The following is a 21,801-nucleotide window of genomic DNA, read 5'->3' on the forward strand; positions in this document are numbered from 1 at the left end:
TGGTGAGCCATCGTGGTAATTATTCCAGTTATGGCTAAGTGGTCTTCCTTCTTTTTCCCATCAGGGCAACTTCATCGTATGGGAAGGAGCTCCAGGAGCCAGAATGGCATGGAAGGGACACAAAAGACACGTCTTCCTCTTCAAGAATTATATAGTGATCTGCAAACCAAAGCGGGACACAAAAACAGACGTGTACAGTTACATCTTCAAGAACATGATGAAGGTCTGTTAATTACCTGCTCACCTAAAGCATTTCTCTGTCATTGAGGACTTTCCTTTTATGTCCAGCTTCTGGTCATCTAAAACTAGAACATTTCATTAATCCTTTCAAACTATTCCTTTGTTTCTGAAAGCCTGTGAAGCACAGCTAAATCTCTCCCTGTCCCCAAATCCCTCTATTAGCACTGTTGGAAACATGTCAGACATCATCAGAAGCACAGGCAGATTTTTGCTGTGCAGCAATGAGTTTGCATCTAAAGTGTGTTAGTTAATTACATGACATTGATGTGAATTTTGGTTGGGGTGCTGTCTATAGCATATACTAGAGTTTGTAGATCTTTGGTATTTGCAGTCTGTAGGGTTGGTAGTAAACTGGAGAAAACGTTGTTTCAATTATATGCTACATTCGCACTAGCTCCTCTCTGCTGGTTATGTCCTTTCCTGAAACCAGTTCCTGTTTAGAAATGCAGGTGACCAACTCATCTGCACAAATTCAGGGCTGAGATTAAAACTGTAAGAAATTGCATGTAAAGTTTCCCTAGGGCATTAGATGCTCAACTCCAGTTTAAAAAAAAAAAAAAAAAAAAAAAAAAAAGGTGGATTTCTGGACCTAGCCCAGTCAGGGCCTTTGAAAAATACTTATCACTGTCATCACTGATTCACTGGCGGTTCCTCCCGTCCCCCCCTGCAAAAAAGGGCACTTTGTCCAGATTGCAGCTGCTGTGTAATTTCTTTTCATGTAGTGCCTGACTGTGATGTTTCTTGGTGCTGATGTCAGCCCAGCAATGCTGAGCTGTTGGAACACCCTTTCTGGCTGTTATTTTCCTGAAATGTGGTAATTACTCCCAAATGGGAAATGGGAGAATGTCTGTCTGGTATTCAGAAAGCCAGGTATACTGGAAAAAAGATTGCAAAGAAATCCTGATTGCTCTTCTGCCGAAGCCACTTCGCATTGCTCGTGCAGTCTGGCGAATCTTTAAAAGCAGTGTGAATTATCACTTTTTCCCCTTTTGCTGTTGGAGCATCTAATCTAACTTTAATGGGACTTATGCATGACTCAAGTTCACTGAAGGGAGTGGACTTCTGGCAGCAGGAGCCCTGCTGGTGTTTAACAGTTGATTCCATTTTAAACCTTTATTGAAGATGATTGTGGTCCCTAAAGACTAGGTCCAGATCTGAGCTTTCCTGAACTCTGGGATTACTGCGAGGAGTGAGGTAGTGGCCAAAAATTGTCTCTTAAGTAAAAAGAAAAGAAAACTGGTGTTGAGTTTCTTACGCTGCTGTTGTTACCCAGCTGAGCAACACAGACGTGAATGACTTTGTGGAAGGAGACGACCGGGCGTTTGAAATCTGGCACGAACGAGAAGACTCAGTCCGCAAGTACCTCTTTCAGGCGCGTACAGTGAATATCAAGAACTCCTGGGTGAAGGAAATCTGCGGCATACAGGAGCGGATCAGTCAGCCTGTCTGGAGTGAGTACAGCCCGAGATGGCCTGAACCTGCCAGCGCTACCTTGGGGATGTCTCCCTGACTCAGGAAGGAGGTTTTGTTGCTAGGAGGGAGAGAACCATCTAGGGCCACCCGCCACCTCTAAAATTAAATGAGTTAGAGGTTTTCCTGCAGTCATATCACAGACTGCCATAAATAACAACTTGGCATGACTAGGCAGCGAGTGTCCTTCAGCTGGAACCATCGTAGCTGCCTGAAAGTTAGGTGCTTCCCCTGAACTGGGGCAGGCACCTTTATCAGGAGTTTTAGTGTGTTTTAGAAGTTTGGACAAATTGCAGAGTTGGCACTAGAGAGGCATTTAATCTGGCAGGGATTGCAGAAGGGTAACTGAACATAGAATTTGGTGACAAAGCATAGATTTTGCTGTATACAGAGCAACAGAATATTGGTTTGGATATCAGGGGTTCGCATTAATTGGGGAATTAACTGTGACAGCTGTGTGGTGTCTGAATAATGGATGTGCTGATTGAACTCATGGCCTAAAATACTTCCAGGTTAGCAACAAATCCAGGATTTTTACGTCCCATTTTTAAAGCCAACAACCAACTTTTGGCACACTCAACTTATTCTCAAATAAGCAAGAACAGCGCGTCACCTTGAAAGTCTTTACTTGCTAAAATTTTCTTTTCTGGTTCCCCTTCTGAATCTCACAGCTCTTCAAAAATTCTGCCTATTGTTACTTTATTTTGCAATAGTCTTTCTATGAACTGAGTCTGCTCCTCAGGCCTGACATGGTTATTCTGATGTTTCAGTACCTCCGGACTTTGAGGAAGAGCTGGCAGACTGTACGGCTGAGCTGGGAGAGACAGTCAAGCTGGCTTGCAAAGTTACAGGAGCTCCCAGGCCATCTGTCTGCTGGTATAAAGGTATAAGCAGCAAGTCATATTGCCATGAAATGCATATTCCAAGTCTGTGCTCTGTGTATATTGCTCTTTGTGAAGTTGGCAGTGAATAATCTATAAGCTGATCACTGGGAAACACCTGAGTCCAGCCCTAAAGAAGTTAGGTACTAAACAACCAAGCTGCAGTAGCACGGACCTTCCTGTGACTTAATGTACCCTGCTTTTCAGGTTTGCAGATTAGTCCATATGAAGCCACATCTTGTTGCAGTTAAGCAGCTTCTTGGAAATGAGTAGTTTGTTATACTAGCTCAGGCCTTTCTTTGTGATAACACAGGCAGCTCTGTGGACACATTCCTTTTCTCAGCATAACTATATTGCAGGGGAAACAGCTTTGCAATAAGTTCACACCTCATAAAAATATGTTCTGCATGCTTGCAGTCTCTTTATAAGTGTTTCTTTTATGACACCTGGTAGCAAGTAAGAGCTTCAGCTGCGCAGCACGTACTTCGGGAGAGTTTCATTTTTAGATGAGGATTGATGATGAACGAGATTCCCCACAGAGCAGAGTGTGACTTGGAACAGTGCTTTGTTCACAGGATATATTGTAGAGAGCTGGAGGAGGATGAGCTCATTGCTCAGCTACCAGGTTCAGCTGCCGAAAACAAATAGAGCTCTCAGACCTCTGACAAAAAGAGCTGGATGCAATTCCTAGGGAGAAAACAGAATTGATACCAGACTATCTACTGAGACTTTTTTTTCCCTGTATCTTTAAGATGGGAAGCCAGTGGAGGTGGATCCCCATCACATTATAATAGAAGATCCTGATGGTTCCTGCACACTGATCTTGGACAACCTGGCAGGCAGCGACTCAGGACAGTACATGTGCTTTGCTTCCAGTCCTGCTGGAAGTACCAGTACTTTAGGAAAGATCCTTGTTCAAGGTAAAATCCTGCACAGATGCATTGTTTCAAAGGGGTCTGTTATGTGATACCCTAAACATGAATATTAAGGCAGTCAAGAAGTTCTGTATAATATGTGCAGTATACTCCCTTCAGAAAGTTCTTCAACGGCACAGGAGTAGTGAATTCTTAGAAAATGGGGTCTTTAGGGTCTCGTGTGCAAGAATTATCTGGTCAGGGACACATCCCTTGCATCTGTTAGGGTGTTGCCATAGTTCCAGCTGTTGGCTACATTTATCCTTGCTTTGCAGTGCCACCACGGTTTGTGAACAAGGTTAGAAATGCTTATTACATTGACGGCGAAGATGCTCAGTTTACCTGTACTATTGAAGGAGCACCCAGGCCTCAGATCAGGTCAGTTCTTTAGAAGTCAGTTTGGAACAAATTCTCTTTTTGCATTTTCCATGGTCAGAAGAGTCTCCTGTCCTGTCCTTCAAGGTTATGAGGTTATGAACCCTTCTTCTTTGTGTCTTCCAGCTTGTCCTCATCCCAATCCTGGCTTTTCCTATCCCAACATTCTTGGCATTCTCATGCAATTTATTCCAGCAAGCATCTGAAAAGAAGCACTTACAGAAAATACCTGATACAGGACTGTATCAGGTCTAATGCCCTGTCAACATTTTGTGAATCCTTTATGTTGCCGGCCCTACACTTGAATTGATTTTATCAGCAACCAGTCTGGGGTATTCAGATGAGAAAGCTCAATATAGCTTCTTGGGACTGGGACCACTGCTCCCTGCATTGGCTAATGAGATTTCTTGAGCAGTATCTCATAAGCCTGATGAGTACAGTATCCATGTGTGATCTCTCTGTAGCTCTATCTGCCAGGAATTTAAAGCCCATGTGGGATCCAGACTTTTCTCTAATGGTTAACTCTTGAGTTGTTGGCCTGCTGGCCTAATAGATGGATGAGTGAGCTGGGGACTCCTTGACACTGCGTATTTTTTCCTGGTTTACATTCGGTGTTTTCCACGTGCAGATGGTACAAAGATGGCACACTGCTGATGGACACCAGTAAATACCAGACTTTCAGTGAACCACGGAGTGGCATATTAGTCCTGGTGATCAAGAACCCTGCCAGGGAAGATATGGGATACTATGAATGCGAAGTAAGTTCAAAGGGATATAAAGATCTGCTGTCTGACATGTCATAAATAGGAGAATTCCTTTTACTGAGAGCGATCCATTGTATGATACTAGTGGCTGATTAATTGTTGTTGCATGTCATGTTAAAAAAAACTCATCATAAAAGTGATGTTTTCCTGAACTGGGCCTGGACTATTATCATCCCAAAGCTTCAGAATATTCTGATCTGAGATTTTGGTTGTTCAAATAAGAGCAGCTGATACTGGAGCCTAAAGCCAGTTCCAGATCTCTAGCGCTACCTCTGTGCAAAGTTTAGGAGCAATTGGACATGAAGTTTTGTTTCTGGGCCGTTTTTAAATTAAGGAGAGATTCATGCTGCTCCAAAGAAAGCATCCAAACCCAGAAGAAAAAAATAGATTTCAGTACAAGTGAAAACCACTGGAATTCCTGTTTATTTAAAAAGTATACCTGGAAGCATCTAATAGATTAAAATAATTCAAATGTATGGTAAAAAATCATTTAAAAATTAGTGACAATTTATGCATTCACTGTAATAAAATACGAACGAGGTCTCACGGCTCGGGTATAAAACAGCTGACCTTAATTTATGATCTTATCATGGGTCAGCTGAGCGATGGTGAATGGCTCTTAGCTCACGGCAACTTCAGTTATTCTCCATAAATTGTTAGGTAATTTGATGTAATTTAATGACTTCTACTAAAAGTTTAGCAAAATTACATTACTTTGCATTTGTCATAAGTTAAGGCCCCAAGATCCCTTATTTCCTCGGCTGAATAAGACTTGGTGGACAGAGGGCTGATAAACAAAAAACCCTGTTTGACTACCATTTAAATGGCATATCGCAGGGATATGTGTCTGTTGATGGAGATAGGGTCACCTTAGGACAGAGTCACAGGCTGCAGAGAGAACTGCACGGAACTGTAGGTTAGCTGATGTGCTGTAACTTGTCTGTGCATGCGGGTCATTTGTGCCAAAGCATTATAATGAACTCCCCTGAGCAGCAGCGTGTTTACTCAGACCGTAGCTTAGGTTTGGGGTTGTATCTTCCTCCATTTCTGCTGTCACCTAATTGCAATGAATTTGTTAACTTAGCTGCAATAGTGTATAGAAGAGTTGTATTGTATAAAACCATCCTGCATTTTATTCAGTACTGCATGGTTTTCTATAGCTGGTGAACAGATTAGGGTCAGCAAAAAGTGGAGCAGACCTTTACCACCACAGTGCAGCAGCTCTGACTCAGGAGAGAAGAGGAGACCAAGCCATTACCATAGAAGGTATGATCCTTGACCAGCTCTGTAAGTATGTCAGTGATTTACTCTAAAACCGTCTCACTGAGGATCGAATATGTTTGCCATCTTATCCGTGTCGATTGTTGGTGTACATGTGTCCGTCTGTCTGTCGAGAGGTGCACGGGTATGCTGCAACTCAGCTCTGTATCCATCGCCATCTGTTGATTTCCAAACCTGGCAAATCAACTTCATCATATAACGCTCTAAAGCGCATTACATGAGAAAAGAGGAGCAAGTGAAGGGTATGTCATACTGCCACTAGTGCAAGAAAATGTGTCTCTTCCTGTTGGAGTACTTGAAAAGGTGTGTGTCAGTTTGGCAGAACATGGGTTAAGTGTTGCTGACAAAAAACCAGGGTCCTGCAAGTAGAGCTGCAGGTGTATTGTGATCTCTTCCTGAAATACCACGGAGCAGTATCTGGAATGACTGAGAAAGCAGAACTAATAGCTGTGTGTCCTGAGCAATATTACTTCACCCGTTAGCAAGGGCTGCTCAGGTGTTACATCCCACATAGTCATAGAACCTATTCCTTTTTTCTGCCTTTTTTTTTCGCAATTGAATCGATAGGGTTATGTGGACTGATCTTACACCCATCCAGTGAGGCATCTCTTTCTTAGCACTTTTACGGTACGACTGCTTGAAGTTACCTTCTTATTCAGGTGATGGCACAAGTGTTATATAGGGAACGTTCACTCCAAACCCCTCATGACTGGGTTTAGATGAGAGGCTACATCTGGGTAAGGAACATTCGCCGACATGGGAAGCTGGTTGTTGATACCAATTAGAAGTGTACTTGGCGTGCTGGGCACGGGCACAAGCACTGTCCTTGTAGTCCTTTATCAGCAAACCATCAAACTATCAAAAAAAAGCATTGCGGGGAGAATGGTGTTAGTATAGCAATACCGTAACTGTCTCGGAAGGATAAACCTTCAAGCATTTGAATGCTTTGTCCTTGCTGTGACCTAAAGAGAGAAAAATAAGTTGCACGCAAGACGAACACAAATTACTGTTAGGGTGGCATATCTTGATGAAGTTTTCTTGTCAAGGCAGGAGATGTTATAAAAACGAACAGGGGTTGTAAAACAGCATTAGAAGCATTGTTCAGCTCGTGGGGTTTTAAATATATACATTCAACCCCTGTATTACTCATGTGCTGTAATACCCACAGTGATAAAAGATTTTGTGAGGTTGATTGAAGAAACCTAAATTGGAGATTGCCTGGAAGCTTTGGAAGTGTTATGAAATAGTTTGTGATCGGTGCTGTGCTGTTGCCCAGACTTGGCAGTAGGGAAGGAAATGACTCATCTCCCCAGAGGAGGAGAGAGGGAGCTGGTTCAGGGCGTATGGAGCAAAGAGTAGTGCTGAGCCGGGCTCATCCATGGGGCAAGATGATTGTTTTGAGCAGAATCACATCAGGGATGAATTCTTGACAACCAAGAACCAGCCTCAATCTGACACTTGGAAAATCAGGTTCATCTGGCAGAGAAAGGGAGGACAGATTTGGTTTGCAGGCCCTGACCTGCAGGCAGTGACACAGTTTTCATGCCCCGTCACCATGGGTCTGAAAAACAAAGAAGACCCAGACCCAAAAAGGATGAAAACCACTGGACTAAGGAATCCCTTTTGTGAGCAGCTGGCAACTCAGGCGGCAAGCCTGAAACGCTGAGGTCTGCCTTCAGGTACACCTGGTCACTGTGCTGAAGTCAATGGAGAGGTGCTTTAAAAATCCACTTTTGATGGATATTGGAAGGACATTAGACATTAAAAAAAAAAAAAAAGTAACTGAAAGAAGATCCATCTCTTTGGCTTCAAGTTGAGTATCTGCTTTTTGGCAAACCGCCTTGCTGCTTTATCTGCATACAGCAGTCTGTCCTGATGTGGGCTGACTTTCGGTGGCTCTGGCGTCCCTTTTTAACGCATTAATATTGTGATCGAGTACCCCAGGTTCGCTAACTTGTGAAAGTCCCGCGTTTCTGAAAGGTGTTGAGTTCCCATCCAGGCTGGCGCATCCTGGCCGTACAACGAGACAGTCGATGGTAAGGGAATGGGTTGGCACCACAGGTAGATGTGAACAGAAGCTTAGAGAAGGTAGGTAGCCAGAATTTAGCATTTACAGCAGGGCAACAGGGATCTCTTCACAGTTCTGCCTTAGTTCTCCTTGCAGAGCTTTGGCCAAGTTACTTAGTTACTTTGTACCTCTGGCTTTTGGTAATGTCCGCCTTGCAAGATAAAGCTAAATATTCTGAGGCTTGTATCTCTTAGTGCTGCACTCTTACCGAAGGAATCGGAAATACTAGTTTGTCCCCCTGACCTTTTTAAAATTCTCTGGTTGGGGTGATGATTAGGATAGTTTTCTCATTGTTTTTATTCTGTTATCGTTGTTGGTTAGTCTCAGTTTTTGCCTGGTCATATGTTTTTCAGTGCATATCGTGAGAGAGCACAATCTGTCTTTAGGATTGTCTCAGTCGCTGCAAGAGTGAAACATGTTTTTCCCCCTTCCAGAACGTGCAAAACATTTACATTTCTTTCACGCAATTTAGAAAATTGTGGTGTGTCCACGAGTTGTTTAAAATTGAAAATAGCTTCAGCGGTTGATGCCAGATTAAATATATCGGCCGTTGTGTGTTAAGCACTGGAGTGTAGCAGAAGAGGGGTGAAAGCAGAGCCGCGTTCCTGTGGTTTCTGCAAAGGAAAAATAGATTTAGGCTTCCATGAGGGGAGAAAGTGGAACGTGGAGCTTGTAATAAGGGCCGTGCCAGAAACCACCTTTCATCCATTCGCATCGAGAGTTGACTTTCATTCAGACTTAGCCTAAATGTTTCATAACTTGTGAGTAGTCGCTGATTTAATGTATTAACCAAAGAAGAGTCTAGTCCTGTAGAAGCACTGGCTGATCCTAATGCTTCCAGCTTATAACCTGCTTATCAGGAGCTCCTGCTTTGCAAAGCTGTTTTCCTAAAATGCTCTCAAACAAGTTGAAATGATAAATCCGGTGCAAAAACTGATGCAGGGTATTTTTCTCTCGAAAAAGGCAACCCAGATTCTCTCATCCTACTTTCGTGTGGTTCTGTCCTTCACATAGGATTGCTTAAATCCTCTCATATACCTTGGATCATACATATAAAATTCCTCTGTCATGCACTAAATTGCAGGTCCTCAGGATGCCTGTACTCTATGCCCTTTACAGCTTTTTCACGCCCAGGGCTGCTGAACTTTTGCATACTGAATCCCTTTGACATCTGCTGCATATGGAAGTACTGCAATTGATGTCATTTGGACGAACGGCCAGAACAGACATTAATAAAGCAAGGCGTACAAGAGAATTCCTCTTACAGGCACTGAGGAATTTCATTAAATGCATATTTAATTATCAGCTAGATGTAGCTGCTGTTAAAACAACCCTCTCAAAAACCATTGTTTATGTATGTAATCAAATTAAGTAATGCCCTCGTTACAGCAGAACTGATTCTCTTGCTGCTTATGGATTCATCTCGTTATATTGTTTGATGAGATTTTCTAGAAGTTATGTTGTGTATAAATTGCACAATATTGATTGAAAGGTTTAAAAATTCAGTGGAAATTTCTAACTCAGGTGCAGTAAGTTATTTGAGTGCTCAGCTCATTTTCCATCACTGAGCAATACTCATTTCATAATTAAAAAGTGATGTTTTAAAGCATTTTAAGATTATGAACTCAAGATAGGTAAAAGGCTATACTGTACTTGCAACCAGAGATAAACATTTGAAAACAATCTTGTCCTTTACTTTCCTGATAAACTCTAATGCCCCAAATTATTTTTTTTAAACCTACGTAATTCTGGAGTAAGTCACCTGAGACTATTGGGGTTGTTCCAGATTTGCACATGCGTAATAAGACAAGGCTCTGCAAAGAAAACTTCAAGCTCTAGGTCAGATATTAACATCAATATTTGCAGAAAATTCTCCATAGTTAGGGAGGGATTTCTGGCTTTACTTAGTGGTAGCAGAGAGCCCTTGGAAGTTAAGTTCCATCTAATCCTGTAAGTACTTTTAATTTCCAGTCAGTACAGTTTTTGGCCAGTACTGAAGACATCAGCATTTACCATAAGCTCTATCCAAGAAAACAGATATTACAAGTTCCCTCTGCAATAACTATGATTTTATGGAAATAGCGCAATAGCAAGTTTGGTAAATGTTACTTTTTTGATGGCCATAGCTGTTATCAGAGTGAGAAAGACTAGCGACTGCCAACAAATTTCTTCTTCTTCTTTTTTTTTTTTTTGTTTAAGCTGCAGTTCACTTTTCATTGTACCTACTAAAAATTACCCTACTTCTTATATAGGGGGGTCTGGAAGGATGCAAAACAATTGCTGGAAAAATACTTTGAGATTAAATTATTTTTTTTTAGAAACTTTACTAACTTATAAGGAAATAAAAAGAGGGTCATGCTATTGTTTTTTTCTAGATCCCAAATAGAGTCAGCTCTTTAGAATGTAATCAAAACAGTCTGGTTCAAACGGTGTCTTAATTTTATGCCAGCAGATAGGTTGAGAAACTGCTGAAAATCTTTATGAAGTCTTCAAATGTTATCTTTCTTATTTTTAAAATGTCCATTCTAAGAAATGTATGAAAAATCATTACTTTTTTTTTTTTGGTCTTGACATGCCTCAAGAACTTCCAGTTCTTTATGAGACAAGAGTTAGAGAAAATGGTAAATGATAGCAAAAGCCAGCTGCAGTAGACGTAGGTGTATTAGCAAGCTCCCCCGGGGTTTCCTAGGGATTTTGTGATGCTGATTTTCTGTGCTGATGATAATGATTTTAATTTTCATTGTTATCAGCATGGTTTTTTCATCTAGTCTGCAAAAGCCTGGAAGCTGACTGTTGAGTGTTTTGGAGCAACTCTTTTTCTAATAAAAGCATTGCAGCTTAAGGCATTTCAGCTCTCCAGGATTTTCCGTAGCAATGTTTCTTAAACCATCACCGCCTTATTACAGGGAAAAAAAAGGGGCAAAAAACCTCCTTGTTTTCTAGCTTTGATCTTCCAAACAAAAATGTCAGGATCTCATGGTAGATAAAACAGTATTTGCAATATGGATAGCCACAAAACGAAAAACCTTTGCAAATCTAAATTGTTCGTTGTTCAGGCAGCACCCTGAATGCTCATTCTTGGTCAGAGAGACTAAAGATGATGCTGGAAGTAACCACAGAAAGCATGGATGGGATGGTACAGGTGTTTTTCTTCACTCAAGTTTATTCTGATTAACTAAAAAAGTTAATTTAATCATTTCAGCTTTTGCCTTATTTAACCCCATGCTGTTCATACTGTTTTCTTTGTAGTCACTGAACAAGAGACTAAAGTGCCCAAGAAAACCATCATCATGTAAGTGCTGACTTTTTTTTTTTTTTTGGTAACTTTTGTGTTTTGCCTTGCTGCCTATGCATGATCCAATAACAAGCTTGTATTTATTGGCCATGCAAGTGTGTTCGTTGCCATCCCACCAGATCTCATTATTTTGTGTTATGCAAAGTCACAACCTGAAAAACCTTACTATGCCTTTGAAAAGATAGCAACACTGGTGTTAGACACAGCCTGGGCCAGTTCTTCTATGATACTATGTGAGAACAAATTACACTGAAATCTGCAGGAGTCGCATAAGAGCTTGAGAAAGGTAGAATCTGTCCCAGTATTGAAAAGAAACTGCTTCTGAGCTCTGCCTGCTGAAAAGATGCTCAAATACAACAAATATCTCATAGCTTACAATTATTTCCTCCTGCTTCCTGTTTTAAATTCTTAAGAAAAGCCTTTTATGGTGAAGCAGAAGGAAGTTTAACAATGTTATATATTTCTACTCTCTGTGGGTCTGTATTTCTAATATGAAGTATCATCCTGGTAGCGACTTGGGATTTTTGGATACTTTCAGCCTAGTTTATATTGGGTGCCTATAATATATAAAGATTAATCAGAGCAAAAAGAGTGTTTTCTTGGTTGCATGTAGGCCAGAAGCTAATCAGGCATTGAAGTCTTACAGTATCTTCTTAAGTATCATAAGTAAGTATGTAATAGAATTGTTTTATGTGCTAGAAGGGGAACAGTCTTTCTGTGTTAGGCCTCCAAGCAAAGCAATACAAACCACATCCTAATGGTGATAGGTGCTTATGTAATGATATTTTGGGGAAACACATTCCCACGAGAGTCAAAACCAGTTCTCGACTTTGACATGATTCTAATAGTTGATCTTTTTTTTTAAAAAAACCTTCTGTTAAATGGTGAGGAGGGCGTGTGAAATGACAGCCGAGATATGTTGAAGCAATGGCTCTACCTTTCATCTCTTACTATTTTTTTATGATGATTATTAGTTACTATCCATGCCCTTTGCCCGTTTTGAGCTAATGGTCTATAAGAACACATATCCCTCCTCCTAGCAGTCCCAAGGGAGGTAGGTACATTTATGAGTGGGATCACAAAACAACAGAAATTCACCTCCTTTTGCTATGAGGTCTTGAACTCAGTAGAGTGGACCTCAGCTTGAAATGGGACAGTGATGGGATACAGTTTGGGAACAAGTGTGAAAGGACACATTGCAGCTCTCCTTCACATGAAGCAAGCTGAGCAACAGAAGCAGCTTAGAAACCTTACCAGCAGAGTATAAATTAATGAATAATTTAGAGACAGGGTTGACCAAAGTCTAGACATGCAAATCCCAGACCTTAGGAAGACACAAGAAAAGCATTTTAGCCTTGCAATGTAAAACAAAGTCTTTAGTGCAGCCACATTCTCATCTTTTTCAGCAGTGATTTACTCTCATGTAAATCAAAATGGCACCATGGTAGTTATAAAGGCTGTAAAAGGGCCTTCAAGCCTTAAAGTTCTGTAGCAGTTTCAGAGAGCAGGCAAGCCCAACATGGGGTGGAGGAGCAGAAAAGGGCAAAGAGGCTCTCCTTTGACAGGGACTCTTTCCACCCTGCTCTGTATTTCTGCTCTGGAGCCAAAGCAGAGATGGCTGGAGAGCAGAGCTCTTGGCTTTCAGCGGCAGAGTGGTCAGACTAGACGATGAGGTTGATGAGGAAACAAAGAGAGAAATGAAAAAGCTATTATTCTGATTCATAAACGTTCTCTCTTGATTGTCTTTTTATCCTTTAGTTACTCCACTTTTTTATCCCAGTCTCTGTTGCTTAGAGTTACAAACAGAATGTCAGCACAGAAACAAAATTGGCTTTACCTGTTATTTCCACTGAACCAGCTACCTCTGCTGTAGAGCATCTACTCCCATCTACCTCCAAAGCAAATACCATCTTTTCCTTTGATTTTTCCCATGAAAAAGATTGAAAAATCTGTAGGAAAAACTACATGTTAAACATGTAAATTAAGAATAGTGAAGTCTGGAATGAGGCCTTCCTGTCCCCAAATTTTAAAGCTATTTAATGCAATTTTATCTGTAGCTCATTTAAAGTCCAAGTTTGTCCTGGGATGGGGGCAGAAGATTGCTTTGAGACTAGTTGTGTGTATCTGTGCAGGGATGTTGAGAAATACCAACTGCTTTGGATACCCCCAAAAATCTAAGATAAGACTAACAGAATTATTCTGAGAAATAATTATCAAGCATCTCAGACTGATCTGGTACTCCTGTATCAATTGCTGGTAGCAGGATCAGGCTGTGTCTGCAATAACAGTATTACAGCAAGTAAGAATAGGTACATTTTGGCATGGATGACTTCTGCAGGAAAATGTTCTAACTCTCTTTTCCTGGCTTCCACAAATGCTTAACGCCCTTTTAATATAACTGTTCTGTGTGTGGAAATGCAAATCTCTGCTTCTCAGAAACACAGATAATACTTCCTCTCAAAATACTCATTTTAATCAATAAAATACAAATGATACATTTATTAAAAAAGGGGGTAAGCTACTGACCCTTCTGAAATAAAGGGCATTTTGCCACCGAGTTTGATAAAACTGAGGTTTTAGCCAAGGAGACTCAGGAAAAGGTTAAACTCCTTGAGTGTGTAAGATCTTTGGGTGAAACTGCTATATGGGTCCTCAGTAGCAGATGGTCAACACAAGCAAATGATATATAGCAGCATCCAGAAGAACGTTTCTTAGCTGGACATACTCATGGTGTGTTCATGCACTCAAGGGGGCTAATGGCGCTTGGATCCATGTGGGGGGAATGGCTTTGAGGTTTTGCCTGGTTCAGAAGGTAAGCTGGAGATGGGCATGTTGGTATGTGTGTGGGTGCGCGTGTGTGTGTATCCCTTCCACAATGACACTCTCTTCACAAAAAGCTGAAGTGCTTACAAAACTAACACCACTGTAGTGCCTTGATCAACCATTGCATGTGCTGACATGGAGTGTGGCTCCCAGAAACGTCTTGTCTTCCTGCCAACTCCATTTCAATCATTTCTGTCATCAGAGAGGAAACAATAACCACAGTGGTGAAGAGCCCAAGACAAAAGGGAAGGGTTTCTCCTGCACGTCCTTCGTCAGGTTATTCGCCTTCCCGCTCCCCGAGAGCGGAGCCAACTCCAGAACCAGTTTACGTTTCAAAGATCAGGCAGCCAGTCCACAGACATGAGCAGGAGGCAATGCCAAAGTCTGCTGTTCCCATGCTTTTTGTAACCGAACCAGAGGACAGGCAAGGAGCAGCAGCTAGAGATATCATCATAGAGACCACAGTGGAAGAGCAAAAGCCCAAATGGGTTGAAGTTGAAGAAATAATTGAATTCAAGATGAAAAAATCACCAAAACCTATGAGGAAAAGAGGATCTTCCCCAGCAAAACAAGAAGAAGATGACTCAGGGGTGTTAACATTCACTTTTCCCAGCTCTAGGCCTAGGCGTTCCCCAGAAGATGATCCAAACACAAACAACTCCAACAATAAATTGGTGGAACAGTCAAAATCTTCTCTGCCCAAAGACAGTCTCTCTGATGTTGATATCCAGCCCCTGGCATATGCAACTGATCAGGAAGGACCTCCAGTCAGCAGTGAAGACAGAAGCTCTCCGTGTGGATCTGAGCAGCTAGGAAGCAATTCGTTTATTGACTGTGGAACTGATGGAAAGAGCTGCACAGAGGAAACAGGTGCTAGCTGTGTTTCAGAAGTCACTTCCCCATTGCTTGCCTGTGGGGGCGAGCCTTTGGTCTTCAGTTTTGAGACAGGTGCTGCAGGCAAGCCTGAACCTCTGTTCTCACCAGCGAGTGCAGAGGTTAAAGAAGAGGCAGACGAATCAGACACGTCTTGGCCTGCTGAAGAAGAGGTACCAGAAGTAACCCAAGATACTCTTCCGGAAGAGGATAATGTCATTATAGTTGATGAACCAGGGGAACTACAGACAGATGACATTAGCACCCGGGACCGCAAAATCCTAACCCACAATGGAAAAGTACTAACTTTGGAGGATCTTGAAGATTATGTTCCTGAAGAAGGTGAGACCTATGGGTGTGATGATCAGAGCCATACGGCAGACAAACCCTGTGAGATCTCTGTGCTCCAGACAGAGATTAATGAGCCAACAATTGGGAAGCCGGTGCTGCTGAATCTGGGGAGACATGTTGTTTCCAAGCCAAGGCAGAGATTTTTCAGCAAGTTTGAGGAGCACGTTCCGGGAGGCGTGTTTGTGTCAGCCTCCAGAGTAACTGGCGTGCAGTCTGTAGGCCCCTCCAACATCTCCTTCCACGTCACTGATACCTGCATAGCAACGACGCCTGGAGTGCATTCAGCAACAGCATCAGCATCTCCTGGTCCCTCCTTCACAGTGAAGCCATCATTCTGCACTGAAGTCCAGCTCTCAGCAGACAGTGGGCAGTCAAGCTTTAAAACTGAAGTTTCCACAAGAACCCTCAGCTATGGGACAGTTGGCGAGCCTGTTACGTTGCACATCAGCACAGAGGACCTCTCCCAAAGCTGAGCAGATACAAGCATAATTTTCAAAACAAAAGAAAGCATCATTAAAAAAAAAGAAAATGTTCTAGGTGAAGGGAATTGGTGGTGAGGATTGCAAGGAAACGTGTGAGGGAATGCCTCTGAGAAAATGTATTTAACTATGACATGTAGAGCTTTTCCAGTCTTAAAGGGAACATGTGTGTCAGATCAGTTTGTAATTTTAAAAGCTTTAATCAAGGTGAACATATATCATTCCATAGTGAAACAGTGATGGTAGGTTTAGGAAAAGCCTGATTCTCCTGCCTGTGACGAAAATATAAATGACATTTTTGTCCAGGAACTTAAAAATGATTTAAAGTGCTAATTTGTAAATTATGGTGTAGCAAGAAGATGAAAGTATCTAAGCTTTTCAACTTCCTTCAGCAGCCAGGATGGGAGGAGTGTTTTCATCTAAAGCAATCTCCCGTCACTGTGTATGCCAGAAGGTCGTGAAGCTTTACACTGCTTTGACTCTACTGTACACTTTTGACACCAATTAGCTCTACCAAAAATTCCTTCATAAACCTTTCAACATGCATAGTCTGAACTTCTGCTGCAGAATGAAACATACAGAAAATACTGCATTTACTAGGAATGTAAAGGGCTGCTCAAACCTTTTGGTTGAAATCCTGACTTGACTGAAGTCAGTGGTCAAAATCCCACTGACTTGAGGAGGTCCAGGATTTCACTGTTCTCTTCCAATTTAAGTAAAGAAAAAGAAAAGACCATCTTTTTAAAATGACTACTATTTTCAAGTCCACTTCCTAGTTGTCTAAAGATACAGGTTTCATTATTCTGCATTCAAGTGTTGTGGATTTATAAACCATATCTGTTTAGATAGGGATTTGCCTAGTGTGCACCAAAAGGCTAAAGGACAGCACAAAATGCCTACTACATCTATAATCAGAAGCTAATACACAGAAAGAATGACAAATGTGGTCTTTGTGATGAAACATTAGAAGAATAAACTGGAATATTTGATCTCCTGTACATGCCAGTGGTTAAACGTTACTGTTAACGGATTGATGATTAATGTCTCCTAAATTTGCTAAAAAGAATTTGCCACTGAGCTACAGCGAAATAGAGGAGCACAAAGACAAAAAAAAAAAAAAAAAAAAAAGGAAAAAAAGATAAGAGAACTTTACCACAAATATCTGGTTGAAAAATACACCTGGCTATAATGTTATAATGAATTGGGCTGCTTGGAGGCACTGCCAGTTACAATTGCATTGTACTACTGTAGCCATGTACGTTTAGTTGTGTTGTAGAGGTCACTCTTCCCACGTTGGGTTGAGTTGCCCTGGAGCTTTGTCACGGGAGTGCCAAATGCACGGGGAAGGCTAGGAATATGGTTAACAATATGGTTCTTCAAGGGACTAAATGCCACTGAGATGTACTGAGCATGGCCCATTCCTGCTGGCTTCACCAAAAGTGGATATTGCATAGACCTTCCAAAAGTCGCTCAGTCCTGGAAAGAAATGAGCTCGTAGGCCCTAATATTGGCTCATAGGTCCAGCCAAATACTGGTTGAAGTCAGCTGGAGTTTGTCATTGCTCTCACTAGGACCAAGCACTGGCCCTGTCTATCTGATGGAGGTATGAGGCAAGAAGTCCAACACCATTTCCCAGTTGAGTTGTGTGCAACAAACATTTTCTAACTGGCCTGAAGCGGATCAAGTGAGGTTTTGCGTTGGAAAAGTTGGTGTGTGATGGTCCATCTCGGTGTTTCCTAGCTAGGTAATATTGTGAACCTTGTTCTAGAGTCCTCCAGGCGATATTCCTACTAACAGGGATTGAACTTCAGAAAGGTGCTTGTAGAAAAGAATACTTTTTTTCCCTCTCCCCTGTGGCTGCACCTTGATCGTGTGGTGACTGAAACAAATTCATTAATTTCGCAGCCTTCTTCATTGCAGTATCTGGACAGAATATTATGTGTAATAACATGCACTACCCTCATGATATAGGACACTTTTTCGGTGATTACATGTGGTGAAGGAAATCAAGCCTCTTTAGTGTTACTCTCCTGTTTTTGATAACAACTCTTTGGTTTATACTGTTCATTTTATAATTAAGCAGTACAATGGATATATATTAGTGCTTTTTCATATATTGCACTGTATATTGGAAAGTAGCAGACACACAACATGGAAATCCTTTTGAAACTGAAAATATTTCTTTCTTGTTGGGACTGATTCTGATCTCAGTTTTTCCAGTATTAATCCTGAATAATTCCACAGGACTAAGTGGATTTGATTCAGATTTACATAGATGCTGCTGAGAAAAGAATTTGTCCTATAATAGTCTTTAAAAATATAATATTCATCCATAAGGCTGATCCAGATGTAGAAAGGAATGTGGAGGTTTCCTCCTGATCTGCTTGATGCTCTTTTTTTTTTTTTTTCTTTTTTTAAAACAAGCTGGAAAGTTGTAGTTCAGATGGTCATAGAAGAAATAACTATATTTCAGTTTGTTAGTGCAAAGCAATTAACATCTGTTTACATTTTCTTTTGAAATTTAAGCAAAAGAGAATTAATTGAAAGGAATTTTTAAAATCCTATGTAAGACTGTTCAAAAACTGAAAGGTTTATGAAAAGTCTGTTACACTGATTTTCAGAATATTTTCCTAGAGGTTAATAATTATGCTTGTAAGTGATTAAACTGTATAGATAACTAATGAGATGTGTGGGGATTTATTCTGTGTAGATGAAAACATACAGTTGTATGAAAAATTTTAATACAAAGAATGTTTTACTATAATTCCTGCAGGTAAATTAAAGAAGTGGAAACCTGAGTTGGCTTGAGATGCAAAACAACAGGACAAAAAAGCCTGAATGAGAGATATATATTAGATGCTGAATTAATATCAATAAATCTCTTGCATCAGCTGTCAGTGAACTCACTGGGTTTCTGTGTTTTTGTTTATTTACGGCACTCAGTGCTCCACCAGCTAATCCACTTCTCTCATTGACTTCAGCAGGGGCTGGGTTACAGCCCAAGAATGTTCCTCTAGTTGGGCTCTAGCTGCAGTTTTTAGGGGCAGTTTCAGAAGTGTTGAAGCAAAAGAACCTATTTTTAGGGATACTTCCAACTCAGATTTCAGACTGGATAATTTTGAGCAATGCCCGTCCCCTCGCATGCTTCTTCAAGGTTGAACTGGAACTTCAAAATCTGTGTTGGTGTTGTGTTCCTGGCTTTTGGCCTGAGAGAGACAGGGGGCCAAAAGGTTCCCATATAACATTTTGGAACTGGGAAAATACCTGTCTGCCACAGCTGTGTCCTCATTGCAGCGTTAGTTTGACTTACCTCAGATAAAATTCAAGCTCCTCATTTTGGTAGCTTGATTCTGTGTACCACCGCTAAACAGGGAGGAAGGGGGTTGGATCAGCAGCACGGGGGAGCTCTGAATCCCCTGGTGGCTCGTAGGCCAGAAATGTTGGAAAACCTCTGCCTCAGCAGTCCTCTTAACCTGAGCTTAAAGCACCACTGGTTCGACCTGGAGGTGCACGCGTGTGACACACGTTGACTCTGAACGAAGCTGTGCTAGCCCCGCAGCCACCACACGTTAACAGCTGTCAGGGACATCCTGCAGGCTCACATGTATTTCATGTAAAACATCACTGCTCAGTTCTGATCGTGTTATACCTATTTGCTCAGGGGACGAAAGGGGAGTATCTTCATTTACAAAAATAGTGTTGCAAAAACAATGCCGACACTTATTGGCAGCTGCCCAGCTCATAGGACAGCTGGTGGTAATCGCAGCAGGACCATCAAGGAATCACAGGTTTTATCTAGAGAAATATGTAAGCATCTTCCATCTGGATCAGTGCTGGTGGACAATGATGGGTTGGTGGGACATGGAGCGAGCAAAACTTGCTTTTTCCATCAACAAACCTAGAACTGAAATCTTGCTCATGGGAAGGATATTGAAAACAAAAATCCAATGAGATGCCTTCAAAGGGGGCTGATGCAAATACAGGCTTCAACTTTTGCTTGCTGAGGTCTGTCATGAGAGTTTATTTTCTCAAGGATGGGAAAGGAGCAGAACCAAAACAGCTGCAGGACTTTCCTCTGTGTGAATGACATCAAACAAGTCAGGGCCAAACCTAAAATCAGGTGAAGGCTGAGGGAGTCAAGCCCATTTTTGAGGCAGGATTTCTTTAATTTTTCCATGTTGAGCTTTCCTTTGCTCTGGCAAATCCTGTCAAGGAAGACCATCTGATTTTTCGTCTTTTTTAAAAAATCTCAACTTCAGGGAAGATGACCAAGCTTCTCACAGGGTAAGCATGGGCAAACTTAGGAAAAGAAGAAAGCAAGGGGAAGCACATGTTTTCTGGGGTAGTTCTGTATATGTTTGGATTTGCAGTATAGTCATCATGGCTTATTTGCCACTAGTTACAACAGCTAGAACAGCTACAAACTCACTTTATGGGCATTTCAGAGGACATCTGCAAAGTGGGATTCATGTTTCCTCATTTGTATGCAAGTGCTCTTATTTTTTCTCTCAGCATGATCCTGATAGCTCTCCTTGCATATTGGCTCAAAAGGTTGCAGAGCTGGACCTTTGGCACATGCACAACCCTGGGGCAGGGTATTTTATAGACTGCCAAAAAAAACAGTCAGAATGCTTTTTCTGCTGCCCACAGGAAGTATTTTTGTCTTATTCCTATGGGAAACATTTTAAAAGTACTGAAGGTTTAGGCATCCAAACAGGGTGTTTTAAAATGGAGCTTTTTAGCCAGTTTTGTCGTGGCCCAAATTATGGTTTGAGCTGGCACTCTTCCGTTGCAAGCAACATCAGGGACATGATGATAAGTCTTAATCTGACACAGATTTAGTGCATCTTAGTGTGTAACTGAGGATACTGCTAGATATTGTCTGTCTCTTTGTTGTACCTCATGAAGGTTAGTGGAAGCAGTCTTGGGCAGGAGATGGGACTAGATTACCTCTTGAGGTCCCTTCCAACCTGAATTATCCTATGCTATCCTATCCTATCCATCTTCTTTTGCCAGCACTGACTGGGAATAAAACCATGGTATTTGTCTATGGGGTAGCTGTCCTGCAAAGACGTGAGCTGGAGATGCCATTTATATGTGTGAAAAGCTTTTGTCTTCTCTCTGCCCTCAAGACTCCGAGTTTCTTGAGGTCAGTGTTGCATCTTCCTCTGTGTAATGCTTCTCTGTGTTTCATCCGTACCCACTGGCTGACCTAGCATCTACCGTGCCTTGCAATGGCACAGTCCTGTACAAATATTTAAATTTCAGCTAGTTTCCAGTGCAGGACCCAGGAAATCTAATACTGCAAAGTAGGACAAATAGATTATTCTGCAAGCAGTAGCTTGACGGTCTCTTCTGCCATCCTCTCAGGTTTATAAGCTCATCGTCAGCTCTGTCATCTTTCCTCTCCCCTTCTCCAGAGCTGCTGGTCAGTCTGGTACCTGCTCACTCCTTCCCCTTCTCTGCAAGAGTTACGTCATCCTTGCACATAGGGCTCCATATCAGTGTAAGAGGGCACGGCTAGGTTCATCCCGCTGGTCTTAATAGTGGTACTTTTGTCAGATCAGCCCACGTAGGGTTGAGTTTGGAGCTGGCCTGCTTCGTTTGTTGTTACCACCCATGTTCTGCAGGTCGTCTGATGGGAGGCTGAGTGTGTGCAGTGCGGTGCAGTGACTGCGGCGTGGCGAGAAACATCTGCCAGCAGTTCGGTGTGCTGAGCTCCTTGCTGCGAGTCCTAGCTAGGGTCCCTCCTCTCCTGCTGGATTTCGGCATCAGCTCCCAGCTGTAGGGGTGGGGAGGACACAACTGCAAGTGTTCCCTCTGGTTGCGATGGATGGGGTGATACTGATACGTTCCTTTTACCTTGAAGAGAGAAAAGCTATTCTTCTTGTCTGTAGGAGAGACTTCCCCACAGTCAGAGACGGAGACTTCAGTCCAGGCCTCACTCGAACGCGCTGATAAGGAGATCAAGACGGCTCTAAGGAAAC

The 21,801-nt window shown here is 41.9% G+C and overlaps 1 protein-coding gene across 1 annotated transcript in view; it reads left to right on the top strand.

Moving 5' to 3' along the window:
* OBSCN (obscurin, cytoskeletal calmodulin and titin-interacting RhoGEF) overlaps positions 1–16,467 on the top strand; it is a 138,293-nt gene extending 121,826 nt beyond the window's left edge. The window contains 9 exon segments of the mRNA XM_064505657.1: positions 65–223; positions 1,514–1,691; positions 2,481–2,594; positions 3,344–3,511; positions 3,781–3,883; positions 4,509–4,638; positions 5,805–5,910; positions 11,243–11,285; positions 14,314–16,467. Of these exon segments, the coding sequence (XP_064361727.1) occupies positions 65–223; positions 1,514–1,691; positions 2,481–2,594; positions 3,344–3,511; positions 3,781–3,883; positions 4,509–4,638; positions 5,805–5,910; positions 11,243–11,285; positions 14,314–15,808 (2,496 nt within the window). The 3' untranslated portion in view covers positions 15,809–16,467.
* Positions 16,468–21,801: the final 5,334 nt, after the last annotated feature.

The sequence above is a fragment of the Dromaius novaehollandiae genome, chromosome 2 (genome assembly GCF_036370855.1).
Source record: "Dromaius novaehollandiae isolate bDroNov1 chromosome 2, bDroNov1.hap1, whole genome shotgun sequence".
Taxonomy (NCBI): domain Eukaryota; kingdom Metazoa; phylum Chordata; class Aves; order Casuariiformes; family Dromaiidae; genus Dromaius; species Dromaius novaehollandiae.